The sequence below is a fragment of the Caloenas nicobarica genome, chromosome 2, assembly GCF_036013445.1.
Source record: "Caloenas nicobarica isolate bCalNic1 chromosome 2, bCalNic1.hap1, whole genome shotgun sequence".
NCBI classification, from domain to species: Eukaryota; Metazoa; Chordata; class Aves; order Columbiformes; family Columbidae; genus Caloenas; species Caloenas nicobarica.
Genome location: NC_088246.1, coordinates 18189337 through 18211303, shown reverse-complemented (window position 1 = coordinate 18211303; position 21967 = coordinate 18189337). Strand labels below are relative to the sequence as shown.

At 42.3% G+C, this 21967-nt stretch overlaps 1 protein-coding gene across 10 annotated transcripts in view; it reads right to left on the bottom strand.

Moving 5' to 3' along the window:
* ABI1 (abl interactor 1) overlaps positions 1-21424 on the bottom strand; it is an 83630-nt gene extending 62206 nt beyond the window's left edge. For 8 of the 10 annotated variants that reach the window (XM_065627782.1, XM_065627786.1, XM_065627788.1 and 5 more), the window contains exon 1: positions 21161-21370. In XM_065627782.1, the coding sequence (XP_065483854.1) occupies positions 21161-21277 (117 nt within the window). In that variant the 5' untranslated portion in view covers positions 21278-21370. Of the gene's footprint in view, positions 1-21160 lie in introns of all 10 variants that reach the window. The other 2 variants (XM_065627791.1, XM_065627792.1) reach the window with 2 other exon arrangements.
* Positions 21425-21967: the final 543 nt, after the last annotated feature.

The window sequence follows — 21967 nt, the reverse complement described above, 5'->3', positions numbered from 1 at the left end:
TATAAATGCAAGTTTTGAGTGTCTTTTGGTAGCAAAGTGCATATTCTTTAAATCCAACACATCACAGCTTTTGAAGTTTCCCTCTCTAAGTAAACTCCCACCTGTATCCCCAGTTGACTCTCAACAGTCATGTTACTATGGCAAAATTGCAGTTTGAAATTGCTTTCACATAACTAGGTTTAATACTAAAAAAACCCCTCTCCTATTATCCAACTGGGTACCTAAAGAGTCAGTTAAACTAGCATGGCATTCCACACTGCATATCATGTATTTTCATCAAATCCAAACTTGTATCATAATGCTTCCTTAAGAAGTTTACATAATTACGGTAGTCAAATCAAAACTGATTCTGCACCCAGCAACTGCCACAGTAAAAAGAGAGTCGGGACTGACTTACTAATTCTTCATTTCAGTGATATGTCAAGGTCAAACAAGGAATCTGTCCATCACTCAGCAGTTGATCTTTACAAGTTGCAGAGTCAGTTTCTTCTTCCCCTCTCCAAACTGTCACTCACAGAGGCACATCCTCACGACAGTGTCTATGCAGTGTTCAAACCGTCTGCCCTCCCAGTTTTCGCAGTCAGCCCATTCCAACCATTTTCTAGTTCATACAGCACGCAACTACACATACAAGCTTCCTCCAAAAATTGCATCAGCTCACACTGCAAGGCATCTTTGGAAGCCAAACTTTCTGTTACAAGGTCCATATCTTCATTACATGTTCTCTAGCTTCTGTTTTTCCTCTTTCCACTTCAGTCCCATTCATTGTGCCCAAAACTCCCTGTAAGATAACATGCCCACCAGAAGAACTGGCTCCATTTCAAAGGTCAGAAAGCAGCTCATCAGATCACACCAAGACTGGTAGCCCTAGCAAAAACAAATTAATTTACCTCCTCAGTATGTGGCACATGTTGCTCCACATTTTTCATCTTCAGCTGTTGGAATATGTGCAAACTCAAGCAGAGAAAAACCCACCCAGGATAAACTACTAACAGAGCACTGCCCCAAAGCAGCCCAATAACCACTAAGCCAAATAGAGCTGTTAATTATTCAGTGCCCAATACCTGTTCAGATGCTTGGCATTCTGTTCAAGGGCTTGATTGCTCTCAGCAGTCAAGCTACAGGAACAACTTCACACTCAGTTTTATATGTCTTTGCTGTTATTGCTCAGGCATATTTAATGAACTCAACAGCGCAATACATTTGTGTTTGCTTTACGAAGAAACACAAGATAATTGTTTGGGTTTACATCTTGGTTGTCTTTTTCAAAAATATTTCCACCTTTCATTAATTGAATAAAGAGAAAATTAGGATTACTATAATCAGTTGCCACATGGATTTAGCAATCTCTATCATGTATCAGCATGCACAGAATACAATTCTGCCATTCAAAGTCATCAACATGGCCTTTTTTGTTCTCTTTGGTTCATGTTGTCATTCATCTATCTTTGACATTTACAGAATGCATACTTCCTGCTAAGGCAGATACTACAGTTGAGGTTTCAAAGTTCTGCTTCCTTCACTAAGGTCATGCCATTTTAGCTCAGAGGTCTGGTCCCAACAAACTCAGGAATAAAATTTTACTCAGAACAAAAACATCCAGCCCAATCTTTTAACTTAAGGTAGCTACGATCTACAGCATTTCATTTTTCAAGTAAATTGGAAATACTTTTATAGAACAGTGAAGATGTACATCCAGGCAGTGGCTTGGAGACTCCCAGATATCAATACTTTACTGTACACAGAACTTGCTGGGGACACTCCAAGGTGGAAGGAACATATTTCTGAAAAGTGGCTTCCCCACCCAGAAAACAGGAGCACTCAAACCTTCCTAAAGCAAGAGCTTGTAACATTATGCGGAACTTCTGGATGCATCTATGAGTTTGAAGTTGCTGCTTCATTGATCTGATAAGGCTTTTAATAACTCAAAGCTGGTCTTGAGGGTTTGTTTGTTACTTCTGACTGCTAACGGCAAAAGGTCTGGGCATTTCTACACTATTCACAATGTATGTTAAGCTTAGACCAAGTATTCCACATCCAAGCTGCAGTAACATGTTTCAAAGGTTTAAATATGCCATACACACTAGATAATGTTTACCTACTGAGCAAAAGTCTGATTTACATTGAATATCAAGAACTGTAAATCCAGAGATCACTGTAAATAACTGAGGAGCTACATAATGAAATAAACAGGCAGCTCATGGATACAGAATCCCCCTTATCCATAGTTCATGAAGCTTGTTAGATTGCTTTGTAAACACACTGCATCCTGGTAGACTTTTTGACTGTAACTGTTATTACATCAGAATATCAGTTATGAATGGGAGAAGAAAGTCAAACTGGGAAATCACAGCAGCAAGTGCCACAAGATTCCACATTCTGAAGAACTTTCAGTAGCCAGCTACCTACCTGAAAACCACACAAGGAGATCCAAACAGGCTGTGGTTATTACTAGCAGGTGCTCAGCAGGGAGCATTCAGGGTCTCTCTCATCACAGACACAGCCTTACAGGATATATAACATTTCGGAGCGGCAGGGAGAAGTAAGGCTTCAAAATTTACCATTAAGTTTTGCTTACACTGTGTATGCCATCAGGTAAGGACAGAGTATGAGTAAGATGTGTCACCTACCTCCTGGAACATGCTTACTGTGCTCATGCCATACAGCAACCTCATTGAAGAAATCCTCTCTGAAATACATTAGGCTAGCACTTCAAGGGGATGACACAGTGCATACTTCCCAATTTCCACAGGGCTATTCTAGGCCTGGTGTTTACCTGCCTACAAGTTACAGGCTATTCCTCACTGATCAGCACCTCAATTCCCCCACTGGAAAGCAAAGTCAGCCTTCAGGAGAGTTAGTTCAGAACTTTAAGCTCAACCTTTGCCCAACATACTAGCACAAGAGACATCCTCCCATAGCGCCACAGATAACACTTCAGAGGGTCACCAGTATACTTCATCTACTGTCTGTCTTCAAAATAACTAGTCCCAGATCAGCCACCATCAATATTCCTGTTTCTGGAACTACCTGCTTTGCCCTTCATATCATTACTATTAGCGAAAACACCTGTGGGTTAAAAAGAAAGCATTTACATAGGAACAAGGAGGAGGAAGGGACTTAGTACAAGTACGGCCTGATAAAGCAACAGGGCAAACCCAGCCTCCATATGAAGGGGAACTAAGGCCAAAAACCCCACACGTTCCAGAGCACAGGCAAACCTCAACTAAAATTCTGCATCACAAAGATCAGTACTACAACACACGCAGCAGAAAATGTTCAAATGCTTTACTGAAGTGATTTGCCAGAACTTGTAATTTTGTTGTACTTCTCTACCATTCCTGAATTTGGAGTTGGGGAGTTGAAAGCTCAAGATCTTAATTAACCAATAGCTTGCAAGTTATTAATAGCAATATATTGCAGTCACTGAACATGTCCACCATCTGTTAAAGGCCTTCTCTCCAGAGGACTGGCAGACAATCCTTCACTGACAGTGAAAAAAAAAGAAATAGAAGAGACTATCCAACACACCTCTCCCTACGCATAGTGAGAAGTGGTGTCAAATCAATCAAAGCCCTCAACCACTTAAATAACTGGCTGTTCCAGGAGTACAAAGTAATTTAAGGACAGGGGAGACACAGAAGTACGCCTAACCATTCAGAACAGTTCTAAACCCCAAGATCCCTCTCACTCCAGCAACTCAAAAATTAAAACCAGGATGATGAAATTATTTCAAGTCCATTCAGTAAACAGTAATTCTTCCCACCTATTGGAGCAGAAATCCTCAAACACAGCCAGGCTAGCATCTACAATTCAACTCAAGTGAACTTCCTTCCAGCATCCACAACAACAAGGCCAATTGGGATGAAATAACACCACGTCTGTTGAGTTTCTCCAAGATAAGATGCAGTAACTCAGCTATACCAAATGCAGAGGAACTGGTAGAACTTGAAATCTCTTCTCCCCAGGTAAAGACCTTGCACAATAAACCTGGCATTCATTCAAGGTACCAGACGATAAGTGGATCACCGCCACAGCACAGCTCACAAGGAAGATTTCAGCCTGTTTCTTCTTAGAAACGCTATCTTGACAAAAATCATTGACTAGTCAGCTATTCCATCTCAAGGGTCAAGACACATACCAAATCACTGTAGTTTAACAAACACATAGGACAGGGTAACAAGCACTGCCTACAACTCCCAGGCTCTGTTTCAGACAGGGCCCTCCCCCAAATCCCAGACATGCTAGACAATCAACTAGAAGCAAATCCTTTATTTCCATCAATAATATTCCCCTGACCAGTCCTGAATAGCCTTGATAGCAAATTAGCATTTCTATGGGCCAAGACCAATTTAGTCAATTTGGCCATGTCCTTCTGGATTTTCTTTCACTTGAAAGTTGCTTTTCATTCTGTTGATTAACTGTAAAAAGACGACTCTCCATTTTCCTAATCATTATCTCTTTGGGGGAAGGTAGATGGAGAAGAGTTTCTTCATTAAGGGGAGAAGTTCATTCCAAAGGAGAGCTTAAGAGACATGCATTTACTACCTATATACACACACATGTACCCCACAATGGTAAAATTATATCAGTCTTGATAACAAAAAATGCGAGATTAATATGCACATTGATGTTTATAAAAAAATAAGTGCTTAACTTTCTCAGACACAGTGATACAGATTATCATCAGATCCTAGCCCATTCTGACCTCTGTGTACATGGCAGAGAACCATGTATTTGAGATTATGCTTTCAATAACTACCTTACCCTCATATGCTTTTTTACTTGAACTAAGACATAGCATTCACAGCACTCTGACACAGATTTTAATAGATCCGTAAAGGAGGGCACAAGTAGCTTACAAAAATATTTTATTTTTAAACAGTAAATAACTACCCCCCCCAAAAGAAAAAGAAAAAAAAAAAAAAAAAATCATCAACATAGGAATTCTGTTTTAATCCAGGCTGTGAATCTTATAGCAAGAAACGAATCTATCCAATAGGAGTGCAATTTCCAAAGCAATGCCAACTCTGACAGATGGAGCCTAGAAAGATATGTGCCAGCTGCTCTGTTAGCAGCGTTTTCTGCCCAATGCAGCCAACAGTGTTCATGTGGGCTCTGAAACAAACCACTCCCCTTATTAAAAACTGCAATATATCTATAAATATATTGTTGAAAACACAATTTTCAGTTCTCCTACCAAATCCAATAGAAGAGATGTCATGGTAAATATATATGTTGGCACAATACACTGTTAATATCAGTTGTTCTAGTCTGTGTATACAACCAAAATAGCGCACGACACTGAAGTAAAATGACAGAAGCAGAAATGCCCATGTGTCATTTTCACACAACCCTTGCACACTGAATTAGTAAGACTTCAAGACTGCATATGCAGCAAGCTTAAGAAATTTGGTCTGAGTCTTTTATTCTGTGTTTCACATGATTTAGACAACACAAGCTCCAGGACAGAAGCCACACCTTCCATTCCTGTAAAGTACTGCACACAGTATTAGCACGTACAGTCACTTCAAAATTATGCTTTTAACTACCTTGCAGTGCCTATGATTTGCCTTAGGACAAACACCCAAATTTCTTCAGAGCTGACATAAAGCAGACTCTGACATCAGAAACATCAGCCAGAGCTCCAAATACAGACTAATGCCACCCTCGGACTGTCAGCTAGGAAAAGAAACCCTTGGCACTTCCATAGTAGTCTTTCTTCTTCAACACTAAGAAAGTTACCCAAGGCTTTGGAGCATATTATTATTTTGGCAGACTAGACAGCAGATAATAGGGAATTAGAGAACTTATGTTTCATTTGTTCCCTTATATACTGTCTCTCAAATATTGATCTTCTGTTTTCTGTTTGCAGTGGGGCTTGAAATTAAAATGGCTTTCTGTTTATCTTCTTAAGTGCCAGCATCCACCCACAAATTTTAGCTCATCTAGCAAGGACATGATCTCTGATAAGTCAAAGACTTAATTTTCACTTTTTTTTGGTGGCAATAGGAAGGAGACACTTGAGCATTTACTAGTTAGCTTAATATCCTCCTTGTAATATAGTCGCAGCAACACAGAAGGTAACTGGAGTGAAAGTAACTGGAGTGAAAAATCAGAACTGGGTAGGTTTTCATGCCATGCAGGCCTTTGAATCAAGACAGTTCAGACTAACATGTTTCGGGGTAAAGCTCTTCAGCTCATACTGTGTGAAAAAGTCTCTTTTCATAATATCAATGACAGTGCTTCCTTCTATGGATTTTATTTACCTCTTCAGTTTACTCTCAAGGACTGGTGAGTGCTCATACAGTTAGAAGATTTTGACAAATCAAATGGAAGGAATAAGCCCATAATACTACAATAAATATACATCTGAAGATAAGCAACATGCTAAAATTCAATGACCTTTTATAGGTGAGCTTTCAAGACTACCTTTTCAGTTCCTCACTCTCTGGTGTTCCCTAGGACCCTCTAGGCAGGCCTGGAATCATATCAGAGAGCATTGAGCAATCACAGTTAAGACAATAATATTTAGCATAAAGGATCAAGTTATGGAGTCACCTCAGCATGTCCTGGTATCACAGATTACATGTCAACAGTGCTCTGAACCCATACAACAGGGTAACATCAAGTGCTGTTTGCAAGACAGCTACCTACTGAACGTCAACATCTACAAAAGGGTTGGTCCAAAAGCAAGCAGGGTCAAAGCTACAGTCTTCACTGCAACAGGTTTCCCCCCACGGAGATGTCAGAAATGTCACAGGACAGCAAAGCAAGGAGTGAAGTGGGGAAAGAGAGCATGGAAAAGCATTAGCAGGCCTGTCCAGCACCAGAAGAATCCCAAGGCACTGAAGTGTAGAGCCAAGAGTTATACAGGCCTTCTGACATACAGCAGTGTCTGGGCTGCAAGTGTTCCTAATTCAGGAGGAGTTCTCATGTTTAAGAAAGTCACTTTTGACACACAGCCACTGGCCGGCTTTTACAATTCAGGCAGTTCCCAAACATCACAGTATTTTAAAAACAAAGAAGAAAACAATGGCCATTACAGGGTCAAATTCTCTTTTCGTCCTTTGTAGCATTACACTGCTGACTGTTTAGTGTCTTGAAGATCAATATACTCACTTCAGCAGGAAACAATCCAAGGGCTTGCACATATCTCACAACACTGGCACAACATTCTTATAGCAGAAACCAGTGGATCCCCACAGTTTTGTAGTAGCTTGCTTCCCAGTACAAGGCATACTCTCACACAGCACACAGGCTATACAGTCATCTCATGGTAATAAAGTATAATAACAGACTGCAATTCAAGAACTGATTGTTTTTACAAGAACTTGCATTTAAGTGGAGAAAATCAACCTAGTTTCTATCTGATAATCAGCTGCTAATATTGCTTTGCCTTTTACGCACTCCTGGACCCCACTATACATTTTTAATCTGATAGTGGCTGTAAGCACGCTACATCCAGTTTCTTTTTGAAGAGTTACTTTTCATTATGTTAAAATTTGACCCTATGGTTAGCAACAGCATTCCAAGCTCATTTGAATACTGGGTTGTTTCAATTACAGCAAGTAGGAATTTAGCTCCTCAAAAAACCACACACAACAGAGCAAAATAGATGGCTCAGGAGAACGGAGAAGGAATAGCAAGTCAATCATATACCATTATTTCTTTCCCAAAAAAACATGAACAGGACAGTAGGTAACAAAAAGTAAAAAAAATGTGGTAATCTCCACATCTAGCAACAGATACATCTTACAGAAACCAACAGAAGAGAAAGCAAGTTCTTCAACAGGAAATAAAGAGTCAAATTCAGAAGTGAGGGAGTTGTTTTGTTTTTTTAAACAAAGTCCCTTGGAGGGAGTTGCTGTGGTGTTAGCACAGCAGTACTTCAAGTCAGTAACTTTTCCTAGAAATACAGCTGCAATGCCTCTGGCAGACACAATTACAGCAAGGTTTTCTAATCCATGTTGAAGTTCCACTAGTGTTTTGATGCTGCTCCTTCACATGGTTGTAAAGACTGCTTCCCCTTCCCATACAATGTACAGGAGGGTGGCTTTAGGCAGATGCAGGAGGTGCAGAGATATATGGATGACAGCAGTGATTGCACTTCCATGCAACCAGATGCATGAAAATAGTCACATCCACATCACTCAAAGAATCATAGAATGTCCTGAGTTGGAAGGGACCCACAAGGATCATCAAGTCCAACTCCTGTCCCTGCATATGACAACCCCACAGTTCACACCATGTGTCTGAGGGTGTTGTCCAGTCTCTTCTTGAACACTGTCAGGCTTGGGGCCATGACACCTCCCTGGGGAGCCTGTTCCAGTGCTCCACCACCCTCTGGGTGAAGAACCTCTTCCTAATGCCCATCCTAAACCTCTCCTGGCACATTTTCCTGCCATTCCCTTAGGTTCTGTCGTTGGTCATCAGACAGAAGAGTTCAGTGCCTGCCCCTCCTCCTCCCCTTGTGAGGAAGCTGCAGACCCCCATGAGGTCTCCTCTTAGTCTCCTCAGGCTGAACCATCCAACTGACTTTAGCTGCTCCTCATGTGGCTTCCCCTCCAAACTCTTCACCAACTTTGTAGCCCTCTTCTGGACACTCTCTAGTAGCATAATATCTTTTTTAATACGGTGGCACCCAGACCTACACACAGTGTTCCAGGTGAGGCCACACCAGTGCAGAGTAGAGCAGGACACTCCCTGTCCCCCCCTCCAGTAATAACACAACCCTTGAACTACTCTATTTCAGCACTTGTAGTAGGACCACCAGGACACCTTGCTACTATTTTGTTGGTAATCAGCTTGACAGAGTGGCCTTATTACAGCTACAGAGGACATGTATTCAGAGCAGCAGTCCTTTCACAACAGGAACACACATCGCCACCACTGCGTATCCACCCATACCCACACTGTACCTATCTGCACATCTGTGCGCCTCAGAGGAAGCTGAGCACTTGCCCCCACTAGTTAAAACACAGGGGAGGCCAAGGGAGGACACGCACAACCGTGGAGCAGCATGTGGGACAGTGTATCTGGCATATCCAACTGCTTCAAAGCTTGGGATGGCCTCTCTGTGCTGCAAGAGAGGCAGGAGAAGTAGTCCAAGCAAATAATATGCCAATTAAGTCTGCTGGCAAGGCTTCGCTACCAGAGGTAAGATTCCTACTATGATGTGAGCAGATGCAAGCAAGTCCAGGACTGGAACAATTACATTTGATAAGCTCTGCCTGAAACAGCAAGAATTGGCTGTGTCTGTAGCAAAAAGCAGCTATACCCTAAAAACATGCTCTGAATTTTACTAAAGAATATACAATATGTACATGTAAATAAAATCCCGCATGAATAGGGGGATGGAAAAGGAAAGACTTCTTATACAAAAACTGCCTAAACACTGAAGATATGTCCAAAGCAAAACTGAAGACTGGTCTTTTTACCACTTCCCCTCTAACAAGCTCTTACAGTAAAAACTGCTTTTCAGCTTCCCACCTTGTCATTTTTTAAAAGGAAATTGGGGAAAAAAAAAAAAAAGCCTTTTCTGTTCAACAACTACAGAAATTGATTTTCCTAGTCACAAAAAGAATTTTCCTACCATCATGAATGGCCACATTTTTGTGTCCATTATACTTAGTGATGATGAATTTTTCTTAACTTTTGCGGTGGTTAGTTTGCATTTAGTCATTATCTGAAGAGGCAAGAAGCTTAATTGAGTATCTTCTGCTCATTATTTTTGTCCTCTATTTGCATAACTCCTTCACAACTGCTTCACTAAACACCTCTTCCCCTCCAAGGCCAATTTGAAAAAGCCTCCTGCTTTATAAGACTGACAAGCATGACTCACAGTGTTCCCCACATTCGTTCCCCCAGGCCTCGTGGGATGTTGTACAGCCAGTAAGTACCTGCTTCAGTTCATACTCCCCCACTCCCAGTGCTGCTGCAGTAACCCCTTACAGCAATCTGGGAAAAAAGTAAAGCTACCACTCTAGCTGTCTGCTGTAGGTAGGAAGCAAACAGGAACAGTATTTGCTTTTAATGTTGTCCATGTCACAGTTGGCAAGACAGAGTGGCTGAAGAGAAGCACACAGCCCAAGAGGGTTACATGCTCTCCCCCATTCCTCCTGTGCTTTTTGCAGAAAACCTAGAGTTGCTCGACTCTCAACTTGCTTTCCAGTCATCCTTCAAACCATTCCCATTTTCTGTCAGCCAGCCAGAAAGTTATTCAACATAGATTATTCTTTATAAATTCTTAAGCCCCCTTTCCATGCCTTAGGAACACACTCAAATCCCCCACTCAACCCACATTCAGGACCAAAACCAGCAACTTTTCTCCCCTCAGCAGAGGAGCAGCAGCCCACACGTGCTGCATCCCTGCATATTTATGCCCTATCCCCAGTAAACAAGCCTCTCTCTTAATTACAACAAATACCTTCACTCTCCCAATGGTCAATGTTCACTGCAGAGTAACGACAAGAGCTGATTTTACAGTTCTTGTTCATGGACAATGGGGTTCCAAAGAGGTAACGTGCTAGAAAGCTCTCCATTGACTGGTAACTTTCTCAACTAATACTGCTAAAGAGGAATTAAATACACATCTAGAAATCACATAGCCCCTATTCAAGTGATACAAGACTTCTTACAAAGTAAGCAGCATCGTATGAGCCCACGCTTCAATTACAGCTATGGCAGCAACAATTTTCTCTAACATTCAGAGCTAAAGACACCTTAGAAATTAGATACAAAATCTGTTGCCATTTAAGACAAAATGTACTTTCAATGCTCCCAGACAAGTCTCAGGACTACTGCGACAACCAGATCATTTCAGTGCTGGGAGAACATATGGTACACTGCAGCAGGAAACACACCCACGGAATTTGAAGAGAGCCCTTGTAAAGCCAAGCACTTCCAAACCAGACACACATTTTATCTAACAGCTAAAGCCAGGAGTTTGCATCACAGAAACAATAGCTCCTCCCAGAGATTTAGAAATCCTGCAAGTCAGCCATCAAATCAAAAGCTGAACAATCCCCAGCCAGGTCTCCAAGGATCTTGCCAACATAAGTGCATTGATCCATCATCTCTATTTGTTAGTCTGACGCTCTCTGGACCTTGATTGAAACATCATCCAAGCCACCTGCCACAAGACCTCACAGTGGGAAACCTGTAGGCTACAGTCATATTTTATAAAAACCCTTCAGGATCAGGTCCAGCTCTGCTTTGTGGATACATACCTACTAATGTTAACAGAACATCATTCTCCCTGGTGCATCCACCTTTCCCTCACTATTAAGAAATCCAAAGTGCTCCAAGCAAAGTAGTTTGTTTGAGCCCTTTCCACTCCTTGGTCTCAAGAGTAACAAAAGGACCACCCTTCTGAACAAGACAGATTCCTTACAAAGGAAAGCCTGGCCACATGTATCTGAGAGGCCTCCTACGAATTTTACTAGTAGAGAGAATTATGTCAGTCTCATTGCATACCATGTCTCCCCAGCTGCCTTCTGCTTGCTCTGTATCCTGCTCATCATGGCTTACCTAGGTGGTTACAGACCACTTCACAGCCAAGGTCTTAGACTCAACTCTGTGCCAATGAAGATAATTAAAGAAGTGTATAAGTAGCTGCAAGTTTCGAATTATTCAAACCTATGCTAGTAGAAGCTGTTTCTCTGAAAGGCATCATGAAAAACAGCTGCATAATTTAAGCTGCAAAAAATATGCAGTTAAATAACAGAAAGAGATTAATTAAAAGAAATAGGCAAGGGAGAAGAGGTTTTCAGATGAGATCTGAAATGAAACTGCGAGTCAATGTGGTAGAGAGCAAACACGTGAGTCTGTTTCAGAGGTAGAGACGCTGTGATAAAAGGACTCTTGTGTCAATGGCAGCAAAAGACAAAGTCCACAGTATTTGGCAGTAGAAAAGTAGCGAACAACAGGTCTAGGAAACAGCCTGTAGCAAGCAGACAGGAGAATTCAATGAGAGAGAAATCAGGAATTCACATTAAGGTCACAGGCTAGGAGAAGCACCTGGAAAGAGAGAAATGTTGTCACTAGTAACATTTAGTGACATAGTAGTGCCTAACATTAGGTGCATCAATGTGAAAAGACAAGCCATGGCATGACATTCTGCTGCTTAGATGTTACTGCAGTAGTCTGATGCAACTGCCTGGACACCTTGTTCTTCTCATCTGTTTTACGCAAACATTTTCTTATCTCAGCCTTCAGAAAACAGAGAGTTATTGCACGGGGACCACAGTTCAAGTATTAATTAGTAGTACACCTGCTACAATAAAGTCAAATAAGATGCTCAACTGACAGTGACTGCTGCAGGACAAATATTAGTTGGTGGATTTGCTGACCCCAAAATACAGCAAAGAGATCAGATGATGGAAGTGAAGATACACATCTAGTGAAAAATTAGCTAGAAAAAAAAAAGCCAACAACAACAACCACAAACCTCCACAGATTTGCCTGATAAACCATAGCTTACAAAAACATCTTGTGAAACACTGGTGTGAAAGGAGCCAGAAGAGGCTACACTTCAAATTTTTTGCAAGGATATCAAAGAATTGTTACGCTTCAAATAGTAAACAAGCAGATTTTTTTCTTGGTACTATTTATAACCTTAAGACCACCCAGTAAGAATATTACGTTCAGCTCTAAGGATGTCAAACCAGCATTTCTTTTAGTAAGCCTCCTCTGCCTGAGTTCTGAGAGGCCTTCCTGCTTTCTTAACAAAAGTAGGAACAGTATCACTGCTTACTCCTATTTGTCTTTGAGGTTAAAATAAAATTAGGAAAGTGAAGCACAGTTTCTTCCCCAAGAGTTCTTTAACTGCTCATCACTACAGTATCAGAGCCTCCCTGCACACAAAGCAGCATGCTTGCTCTTTAACATCTGCTGTAGAAAGAACGCACAGAGTTGATTATTTTAGGCTCTTTGGAGAGGGAGGGAGGAAGGAAGAGGGAGGGAAGACACTATCACAAATATATCTGCTATCTTAACATAAGACACACAAGGAACATAAGAAAGCTGTATCTCATTGCAGAAGAGACTACCTTTACTGTTATTTTTGAATATTCCACCATGGCAGAAGATACAGTACAGCACACATCATCTGCAGCTGTTATGAAGAGACTGTATCATAGGAAAGGCCCAAACGAAGAACAGCTTTGAATTTCAGAGCCTTTTTCAGTTTACCAAACCCAGCACTTACTAACAAAACACAATTGACCTGGAATCTTAAAACGAGGTTATTAAACTCACCTTGTAAGCAGTCAATCTTTTTCAGAGTAAAACTAATTTGCTTTGTCAGCTTGGCCAGCAGGTCAGCTACCAAATTCATCTCATGTTAATACAGACTGTTGAATTTTACAAGTTGTATCTGAAAATGCTGCACTCATGTTTCACTCCAAGCTGAATTCTCCTGCAGGGTCCAGCCCCCACCTTTTGTTCTAAAATATCAGCATCATAGTAACAAAGCATACATGGCTCCCATTAACAGCATTAAGAGCTTGCACAAGTAATGAGTAACACTATTTGCATAGTTTCAAGCAAAGGTGACACCTACACTCTTATTAATTAACCCAAGAAAAAAGAAAAGCCATTCCCTCTAATAGCAAGAGGAGGAGTTTAGAGTTCTGCTTTCATTTGCTGTACAATAAATGGATTCCTCGAAGAACCCACCTGTTAGAAGTGGTGTATCTTTTATTTTATTATTGGCCCTAAACCAATGAGACACTTGACTGAGCCCCTCCAGTGCAGTGAGAGGAACATGCTGTGGGCTGGAGGTGAAGGAGGAAAGGCACCTGCAGATACCATCTTGCTCATAGAGCCCTGTTCAGGAGCACATTGTGATCTCTTCTCCACAGCACCCCAGTCTTAGCCTATTCAAGTTTTGAGCTGCAAAAGATTATTTCTACAACCCACAGGAGACATCAAGTCCCTGTCTACAGCAGGTGCCTCACCAGCAAGGTCAGGAAAAGGGAGGGGCCCCACAGAGGCACTGTATCTACTATTACAAATTCAGCAGTTACTTCCCTTTACTTAGAGGTGGAGGGAAGGATCTCTGTAACCAAGCCCACTCGCCTCTGTCACTAGTGCTCAGATTTCAGTGGGGCCAAGTCTGACAGGTGGTCATAGAAGGAACAGCATCAGAGGAAGACCAGCCTGGGTAGCACAAATACTGAAAAGAGCGACAATGCTTGGGTAACTATGACCAAGCCCAGACACTGAACGACTGAGGGCCCACAAGTAATTTCCTACCAAGTAACAACAAATGAAAACCACAACACACTCTTTTTGACTCCAAGTTACTAATTAAGGACCAAACACAGGCACAGAGAGAGCAAGATACTCTCTTATCCCTCAAGGATGTCTTGCTACACTAGAACTGACACTTTGTACATACAGCTGCCACTCTGTTGTTCTGCAGATAAATAAGATTTCAGTCACAAGAACTATCAAACAGAGACTGCTTTCACTAATGGGAAAGAGAGTGGTATCTTGCAGTGCTTCTGCCAAGCAAGAAACCCACCAACACGCAGACAGACAGTACTGTGAGCATTATGCAACTCCAGAAGTTCACAGAGACAAAAATTAGGATCTCCAGGTTCTTATGGGAGGACATATGTAAAACTCTTAAAACTAACGCTGCTAATGAGTTCAATGATGGTTTCGGGTGCATCTTTTCCCAAGGGATTCATTGCACAGTCTCTGTAGACACTTTCTGCAAATAGGCATTTTTTGTTGTGTTGTAGTATAACAGGCAATTCGGAAAGGGGTGAGGGGTGAGGGAAAGAACCCTTGTGCACAGCACTAAAAGTCCAAACAATCAGGTTCTGTTCCCAAATCTGACAGCAAGTCCCTATATGACCTTCCATGACTCAGTTATAAATTCTATGCCTCCATTTATGCTTCTGTAAAACGAACACTGTACAAAATACCAAGCAAAGATATTGGGAAGTTGCATCAGGTTGGGTTTTTTTGTTCAAGAGTTTGGGGTTTTTAGTTGTTAAACTCAGATCAGTAGCACAGATACTAACAGGAACTTTGCCCTCAGAGGTACAATGCTTCCTACTTGCACACAGCCTGCTCCTGTACTCTTACCTTACTGCAATATGATCCACTTTATAAGCCCTCCTCAAGGCCCATCTATTTTCTCTCTACCGTAAGAGCAACTTACTGCAACAAGCTCCCAGAAATCCAGAGGGAGGTAAGTATTAGACAATTGCTCCTCTTACACACGTCTTGTTTCTTCCTTCCAACAATTCCACAGGGCACAGCGAGAGAAGCACAGAGAACAAGGATCATGCTTAGCACACACTGACAGACAACCTGCAAGCTGCTTCCTTCCAACATATGTGCAAATGGAAGGGAGCAGGCAGTGCTTCCATTGTGGAAGAAGCAGTACACACCTGTAAAAGCTCATCCTGATCCACTTTACTCCACCTGATGGAAGGCAGCACAGTGCTGACACAATCATCTGCTGAAATACTAATGAAAAATGGAGCAGGAAGAGCAGCTGACATCTTGCTGGCTTCATAAACCAAATGTACCAAAGTTAATGGAAACATTTCAAATTTGGATAAGCTGATCTCGTATCATCTACCTCCGTTCGACACAAAACAGACATACCACACTCCAGGATCCGTTTCCTGTATGTGCAGAGTAATCACTTGCTGATTCAGTGAAGTTGCACTATTGTCCTGTTGCTTCTTTCAGGCTAAAAATACAGCTGTATTTTCCAAAACACAGACAACTCACTGGCACAGAAGACCTGTACAAGGCACAGAAGAGCTACAAGCCTAACCCACCAACTTGTACCCAAACTACTATTATTAAAAAACAACAACAAAACCCAAACAATCAACCAACTCCCCCCCCACACACACAGAACAGCCAGTGCCTTTTATACTGATGGCAAATGTATTTAAAAAAAAAAAGTATAAGCTAACACATTTTCTTAAAGAATATTATTTAAACCTACAAAGCATAGTGGGTGGCATATCCATATTTTATCTCATTGCTCTTCAGCTCTTTAATTTTGAATTATATTTTGGTGTTACAGAAAGTGAACTAGCTTAATTTGCTTTTTCTGTAAAATGTTCTAAATTTAGCAATGAAACCAGGAAAAAAAAAAATCACTATTTACTCTCAATACAAACTAATTAACCTATTAATATAAAACACGCAAGTTCTCACAGCATGTCAAAGATTTGTATTAGCAACAATTTAAGAAGTTTATCCTTTTAAAACAGGTCATTTCCTGAATTAGACATTCTGAGTGAACTTCTTTGTACTGAACTCAGCTAAGCCACTTTCCATATACCAGGCAAAGAGAAACAGTGTCAGATCAGTTACCAACATTTAGGGAAAAAGAAACACCAGGAATAAAGTTATTTCCTTTCCAAAACGTACTATCTACCATGTACACAATGCAGAGCATCTGACCTATCAAACAGAAAGGATTCCGAAACGCACACTGGAAGATAACATAAGGATTTGTGAAACTTCTTGCACACAACACTCCTGCTCAGCCCCACACATTTATTTTTCTACCAACCAGAGTCTTTAGATTTTTTTGTAATAACAGTCAAAGTGAAATTTGTCCCTGATTTTGTGTATTTTACCCAGAATAGCTTGTTAACTCACGGTTCAGTTTCCACACACCAGTTGGTAGCTACAGAAGGAAATAACATCACAAGAAAAAACCACGCATTTAGGCAACACAGCACTTCCTTAAAAGGTCTTTCACTTAATTTATTTTCTAAAGCTGCTAAATCTACCCACTAGAGATTACCAAGATCAGAATTTACACAAGTAGTACATGTTCCAAGCTATTCATTTAGAGGTTCTCACAGTCATATTAAAATAATATTTGAGCTAAAAAAAAATAAAAAGAAAGATCTTCCCAAATGGTCTAGAAGAAGAGAGGCTGATGAAAGCTATGTATCTCCCTATGCATAAACAAGACCGTAAGAAACATCAAATTCAGACAGTAGGGGAGAGTTGTAAGCAGCATTTTACAGCACAGAGAGGCCTCTCTGTGCTACACCAGTCAACTGAAGTTGTCCAAAAAGGAGTCATCAGTGCAGTAGCATTGGAGACGCTGGTCTTCTGTGTCATTGTAATGCTTCATAGGCTAGTTATTGTAAATAAGTTCATTAAAGACTGAAAATAATTCAATTCAGCCAGGAAACTAACTGGAGAATCTCTCTGGAAGTTAATATTTTCGGCTGAAGAATCATAATTGGAACTGTAAGTGCTTTAACTCTATATGTCATTTCTGTATTAGTACTCATGAAGTTCATATCGTTTAGGGTACTCATGAAATTCTTTACTAATATCTTCAGCTTTACACTACAGATTTTCAGATAACTTTTCATGTTTACACGCACACTGAGAGGGACTAGTCCCTAAGTTTATTCCCAGGTAAAAAGACTTGGGGAAAGGCATTAAGTACTGGAACTTACATTTATATGGCATGTATAAAAATTTCATTTATTTCCATTACAAGACAGTTTTACCACTCCTACTCTCGCTTAATCTCGCTGTACATTTTTATAATGGTATGCCAATTCACAAGCAAACACCTCCATCATAATAGAGCAGTCACACCAGTATTCTGAAACGCCAGAAAAAAAATTATAAAAATATTAAGAAAAATGTAACTTCTCTGTATTTAAGAAAACTTACTTTAGGAGACAGAAACATGCTTTCAGTTAAAGATTCAAGGTTCAAAACCTGTTCTTAAAACTGGTCAGTTTAAGTCACTGATCTAAAAGAAAACAGGAATCTAACTTTCTGCATGCTTGTCACTAAAGCTTCCAACCAGACATATATTTTAAACCTTGTCACAGATTAAATACAGTAATGTACTTCTAATGCCTTTTTCCTTCTAGTCAAAGCCAAAGTCCCCACCAATAGCATCACAAGTTCCTTCACTTACTACTTCCACATTTCATTTCTTTTCCCCTTTTTCTGTCTCTCTCTCCCGTCACCCCCAGGACTGTCACCACTGTATTTTCCTTTCAGTACTGCAGATCTTTCTCAGAAACATTTGCTCTGCCTCTCCTGAATTCTCTTCCCTTCTTATCAGATAAAACTTCTAGATAATCAGAATACACACGGGCTGGAGGGCAAACTGTGTAACTGCCTTACATTCCAATTTATTCACAATTTGCCTTAGCAAGAAACCGCTTCCCACTTTCCTAAGAACAGATATTTTCACCTTAAGAGCCGCAAATTCTGTCATCTTTCCTAAATGCTTCGTTAAAAGGATGCTTACTGTTAATAGAGCTACATTCACCATTAGGGAACCAAGTTCTGCCCAGGTGAGTTACCCCCTTCCCTTCTGTGTGTGTGTGTGTGTGTGTGTATGTAATTTGTCTTCGATGTCTTTAGAGATTATCTTCAAAAGACTCAGCACAACTGAAATTTTACCAGAATTATTTCCAGATTAAATGAAAGAGACAAAACAAGATTCATATGTTTTCAGATCCAAAATACAGATATAGTTTGAATACAGCAGTATTAGGGGTGGGAAATTACTTTCCTGCTTAAGTAATCAGAGAACATAAAACATGAGACTGAGAACATCAAGAGTTCTGAACAAATATCTCAATGCTATTACAATTACTATAAATAGTTAGCACCAGCACTCAGAATAGTCAGAGAAACTTGCTCCATCTCACTACCACAACACAGAGTGGGTGACAGCACACAGTAAGCTTTCCTACTAAGGAGCACATGGCCTTTCCCACAGAATGAGAGAAAACTCTCCAAATCCAAAGCTATCCAAACTCAAAGAGGCCAGACTGAATCAGGTATGTGCTACACAATAAATTACAATGTGTAGCCACTTCACGTCCCAGTTCTCTGCTCCGGCCTGACTTTTTTTTTTTTTTTCCATAAAATGCTCAATTACATTAAATACAAATACTTTGTATTATGTGCTGGCTAAGCCTCTTCCTCTCCTTTCCTCCCTTCCCATCCCACAATACATACACACCGCCAAATCTCATAACCCAGTGCCCTGGCTCATAGTGCCTAATCCTGCTGCGGCCATACCACAACAAGCACTGTGAGTATAATCTGTTCAGGAGTCCAACTGGAGAGCAGATGGCTTTGTATAAAGTGCTGATTAAAAAAAACCACCTCCATCACACATTTTTTAAAAAAAGTGATTGTATCAGTGTATTTGCCATTTTTATTGAATAAGCTTACAATGCCTGTACAATACAAGCACGGTAGATGTTTTTCAAAGCTACTGCTCAAGTCCTCATTAGGAATTTTAGAACTCCAGCTTCCTTTCAAAAGGGGTAAACACAGCTGTACACAGATAAACCGGAACATACCAATCCCATATCCAGCTGACCTCGATACTTGAAGTGAAAATGAGCTACCAAATTTTAAAAAAAAAAGTGAAAATAAACACACACACCACCCCAAATGACAGGATGGGAACTAGCTCAAGTGTTGGATTTTTTTGTTTGTTTGCTTGAAGAAAGAAAAGACAAGTTTTAGGACTCTGAAGAAAATGATGTAATTGAAGATTCTCTGTAACTTTCTGACATAGGGAAAAAGTCAGGAGCAGGAGACAGGTCACAACTTGTGCCGCAATTACCATGCTCATGTATTTGTCATATTTCCCATGAGTAAAACCAAATGAACCTCGCCTCTTAGAAGCATTATATCAGCAGCTTTCTTTGGGTGGAGCAAACAACTCAGAAGAGTAAATAGATATTAACTCATACTACCTCACATATCACCAAAAAAAACCTCTTAAAAATGTGGCGTGGAAGAGCAGTTTTAATCCAATTAGCTCACTTAAAAAAAAATAACTTCATATTATTAAAGCTCTGTTTTCAAATTTGCTCCTCCATTACAAAAAAAAGTAGGACAGCTTACGATTGACACATGCCAAAGAATTTAATTACTTGTATTAGATACTCATCACAGGTAGCCTTAGATTCAACAAGTTCACTTTACAAGCTGTCCAGTAATCAAAGTGGAGTTTATTTGCTTTTCTTCTTCAATTTTTTTTACTAAAAAAAAAAGAGGTGAATTTGAGCATCTCTGGATGGTTCTGTATCCACGTTTGTATGACTACACATACAGACTTATAGAGTCATGTACTGCAAATCCTGAAAAAAATAATAATAGTAAATTGCACTTAAAGCAGCTTCACAAAAATAGACTTAAAGCAAGGCCAAAAAGTACTGGCAATCTGAGGGAAAAAAAATCCGCACTGACTGGTGGAGACACGCTACAGCCAATGGAGCCTCTTCCAGCATCGGTGTGAACTCGGTGCGGCAGGCTGCTTGGCGTGCGAAGCCTGCGGGAGGCACGGATTGCCATTTTGAAACGCCGCCTCCCGCCCGCACACCGGTGCCTGCACACGGGCAGTTCCCGCCCCCGCAAACCCCGAACCGCAGCGCTGCCGAGACCGCGGCTCCCTCGGCCTGGCCCAGAGCCGCACGCCCGGGCGGACCCGGCGGCTCCCAGCGCGGATCCCCGCCGATGACTGAGCTCCGTGATGTCACTGGGGTGCGGGGCGCCTTCCGCTCCCCGCGCCGCTGCCAATGGCGGCCCCGCGCTGCCGCCGCGGCTCTGGCGGAGGGGCCGGCCGGCACCCGCGCTCCACGTGAGGCGCGGGGGGCGCGCGGAGCCGCCCGCCCCAGCAACCGTCACCAACCGCCGCCCCGCCGGCTTCCCGCGGGGGGAGCCTCGCCGCCGGGGAGCGAGGGGGGAACCTGAGGTACCGGCTCCGAGCCGGCCGCACGGGGAGGCTCACCGGCCCTCACGCCCCACTCACCCCCAGCCCAGGGAGGTCTCCGGCATGTGACTCATAATAAACAAATAAATACAAAAAGGGGCGCGGGGGGGGGGGGGGAAGGGAAGGAAAAAAAAAGAAAAAAAAAAAAGACACACCCTCCGAGCCGGACTGACATAATAACCCCCTCCCTTCCCCTCCGGAGCGCGGAGAGGGAAGCCCGTTCGTTCGCCTGGAGAAGTTGAAAGAAAAAGCAGACCCAAGGGAGCCGCGGCGGGGGCGGCCAGGCGCCGCGCTGCCCCTCAGGCGGCTCCGGCCCCGCCGCCCGCACGGAGAGCCCAGCCGAGCCTCCCAGCGCCGGCCCCGGTGCGCTGCCCAGCCGCCCCTCACCTGGATGTAGTTGTTTTCGCAGTAGTCGGCGACTCGAGTGAGGTTCTGGTAGCTCTCGAGCAGAGCCCGCTTGCCAGAAGGGATTTCCTCCTCTAGCAACATCTGCAACTCTGCCATTTTCCACCCCTCCGCATCGCTTCCTCTTGCATTAAAGAGACAGCGGCACCGCCAGGCTCGCAACCCGCCTGGTATTGTGGGATTCCTACTCGCCTCGCTTTCGTGAGCGCTCGCTTTCCCCACCCATCCTTCCCCCGCCGAGGGGAGGGGGGAAAAGGAAAAAAAAAAAAAAAAAAAAAAAAAAAAAAGCCACCCCCGTTTTGCAGAGCAAGCCGGGAGCTGTAGGCAGTGCCGCGCCGCGCAATGCGCATGCGCAGGGTGAGAGGGGGCGGGCGCTGCTCGTAGCCACCGCCCGCGGCCGTCGAGGGGAGATGGCGGTGCCGGGGGCGCATGTCCCGCCCGGCCGCTGTGGAGAGCGGCGGGAGGGCGGTTGAAGGGCTGTTGTACCGTCCTAGAAACAAGGGGAGACGCTTGTGTGCTTCCCCTGTCCCTCCACAAAAAAAGCCCCCGCCCCACCAGTGCTGCCCTGAGGCGGCATCTCCCTTCAGGAGAAGCCAAAAGGGTCTGGAAGGGAAGCGCTGCCCTTGTCGTCTGGCCTCCTTTCAGGCTAGAAATTTTTAAGATGACAACAAAATTGGTAAAATGATACAGTTATTGCAATGGGCTAATTAGTCCCCAGGGGATTACCCTGAGGGGGAGGGAGAAATACTCAAACTGTGTAGATCTTTATGAAGACGTGCCCAGGAGTAA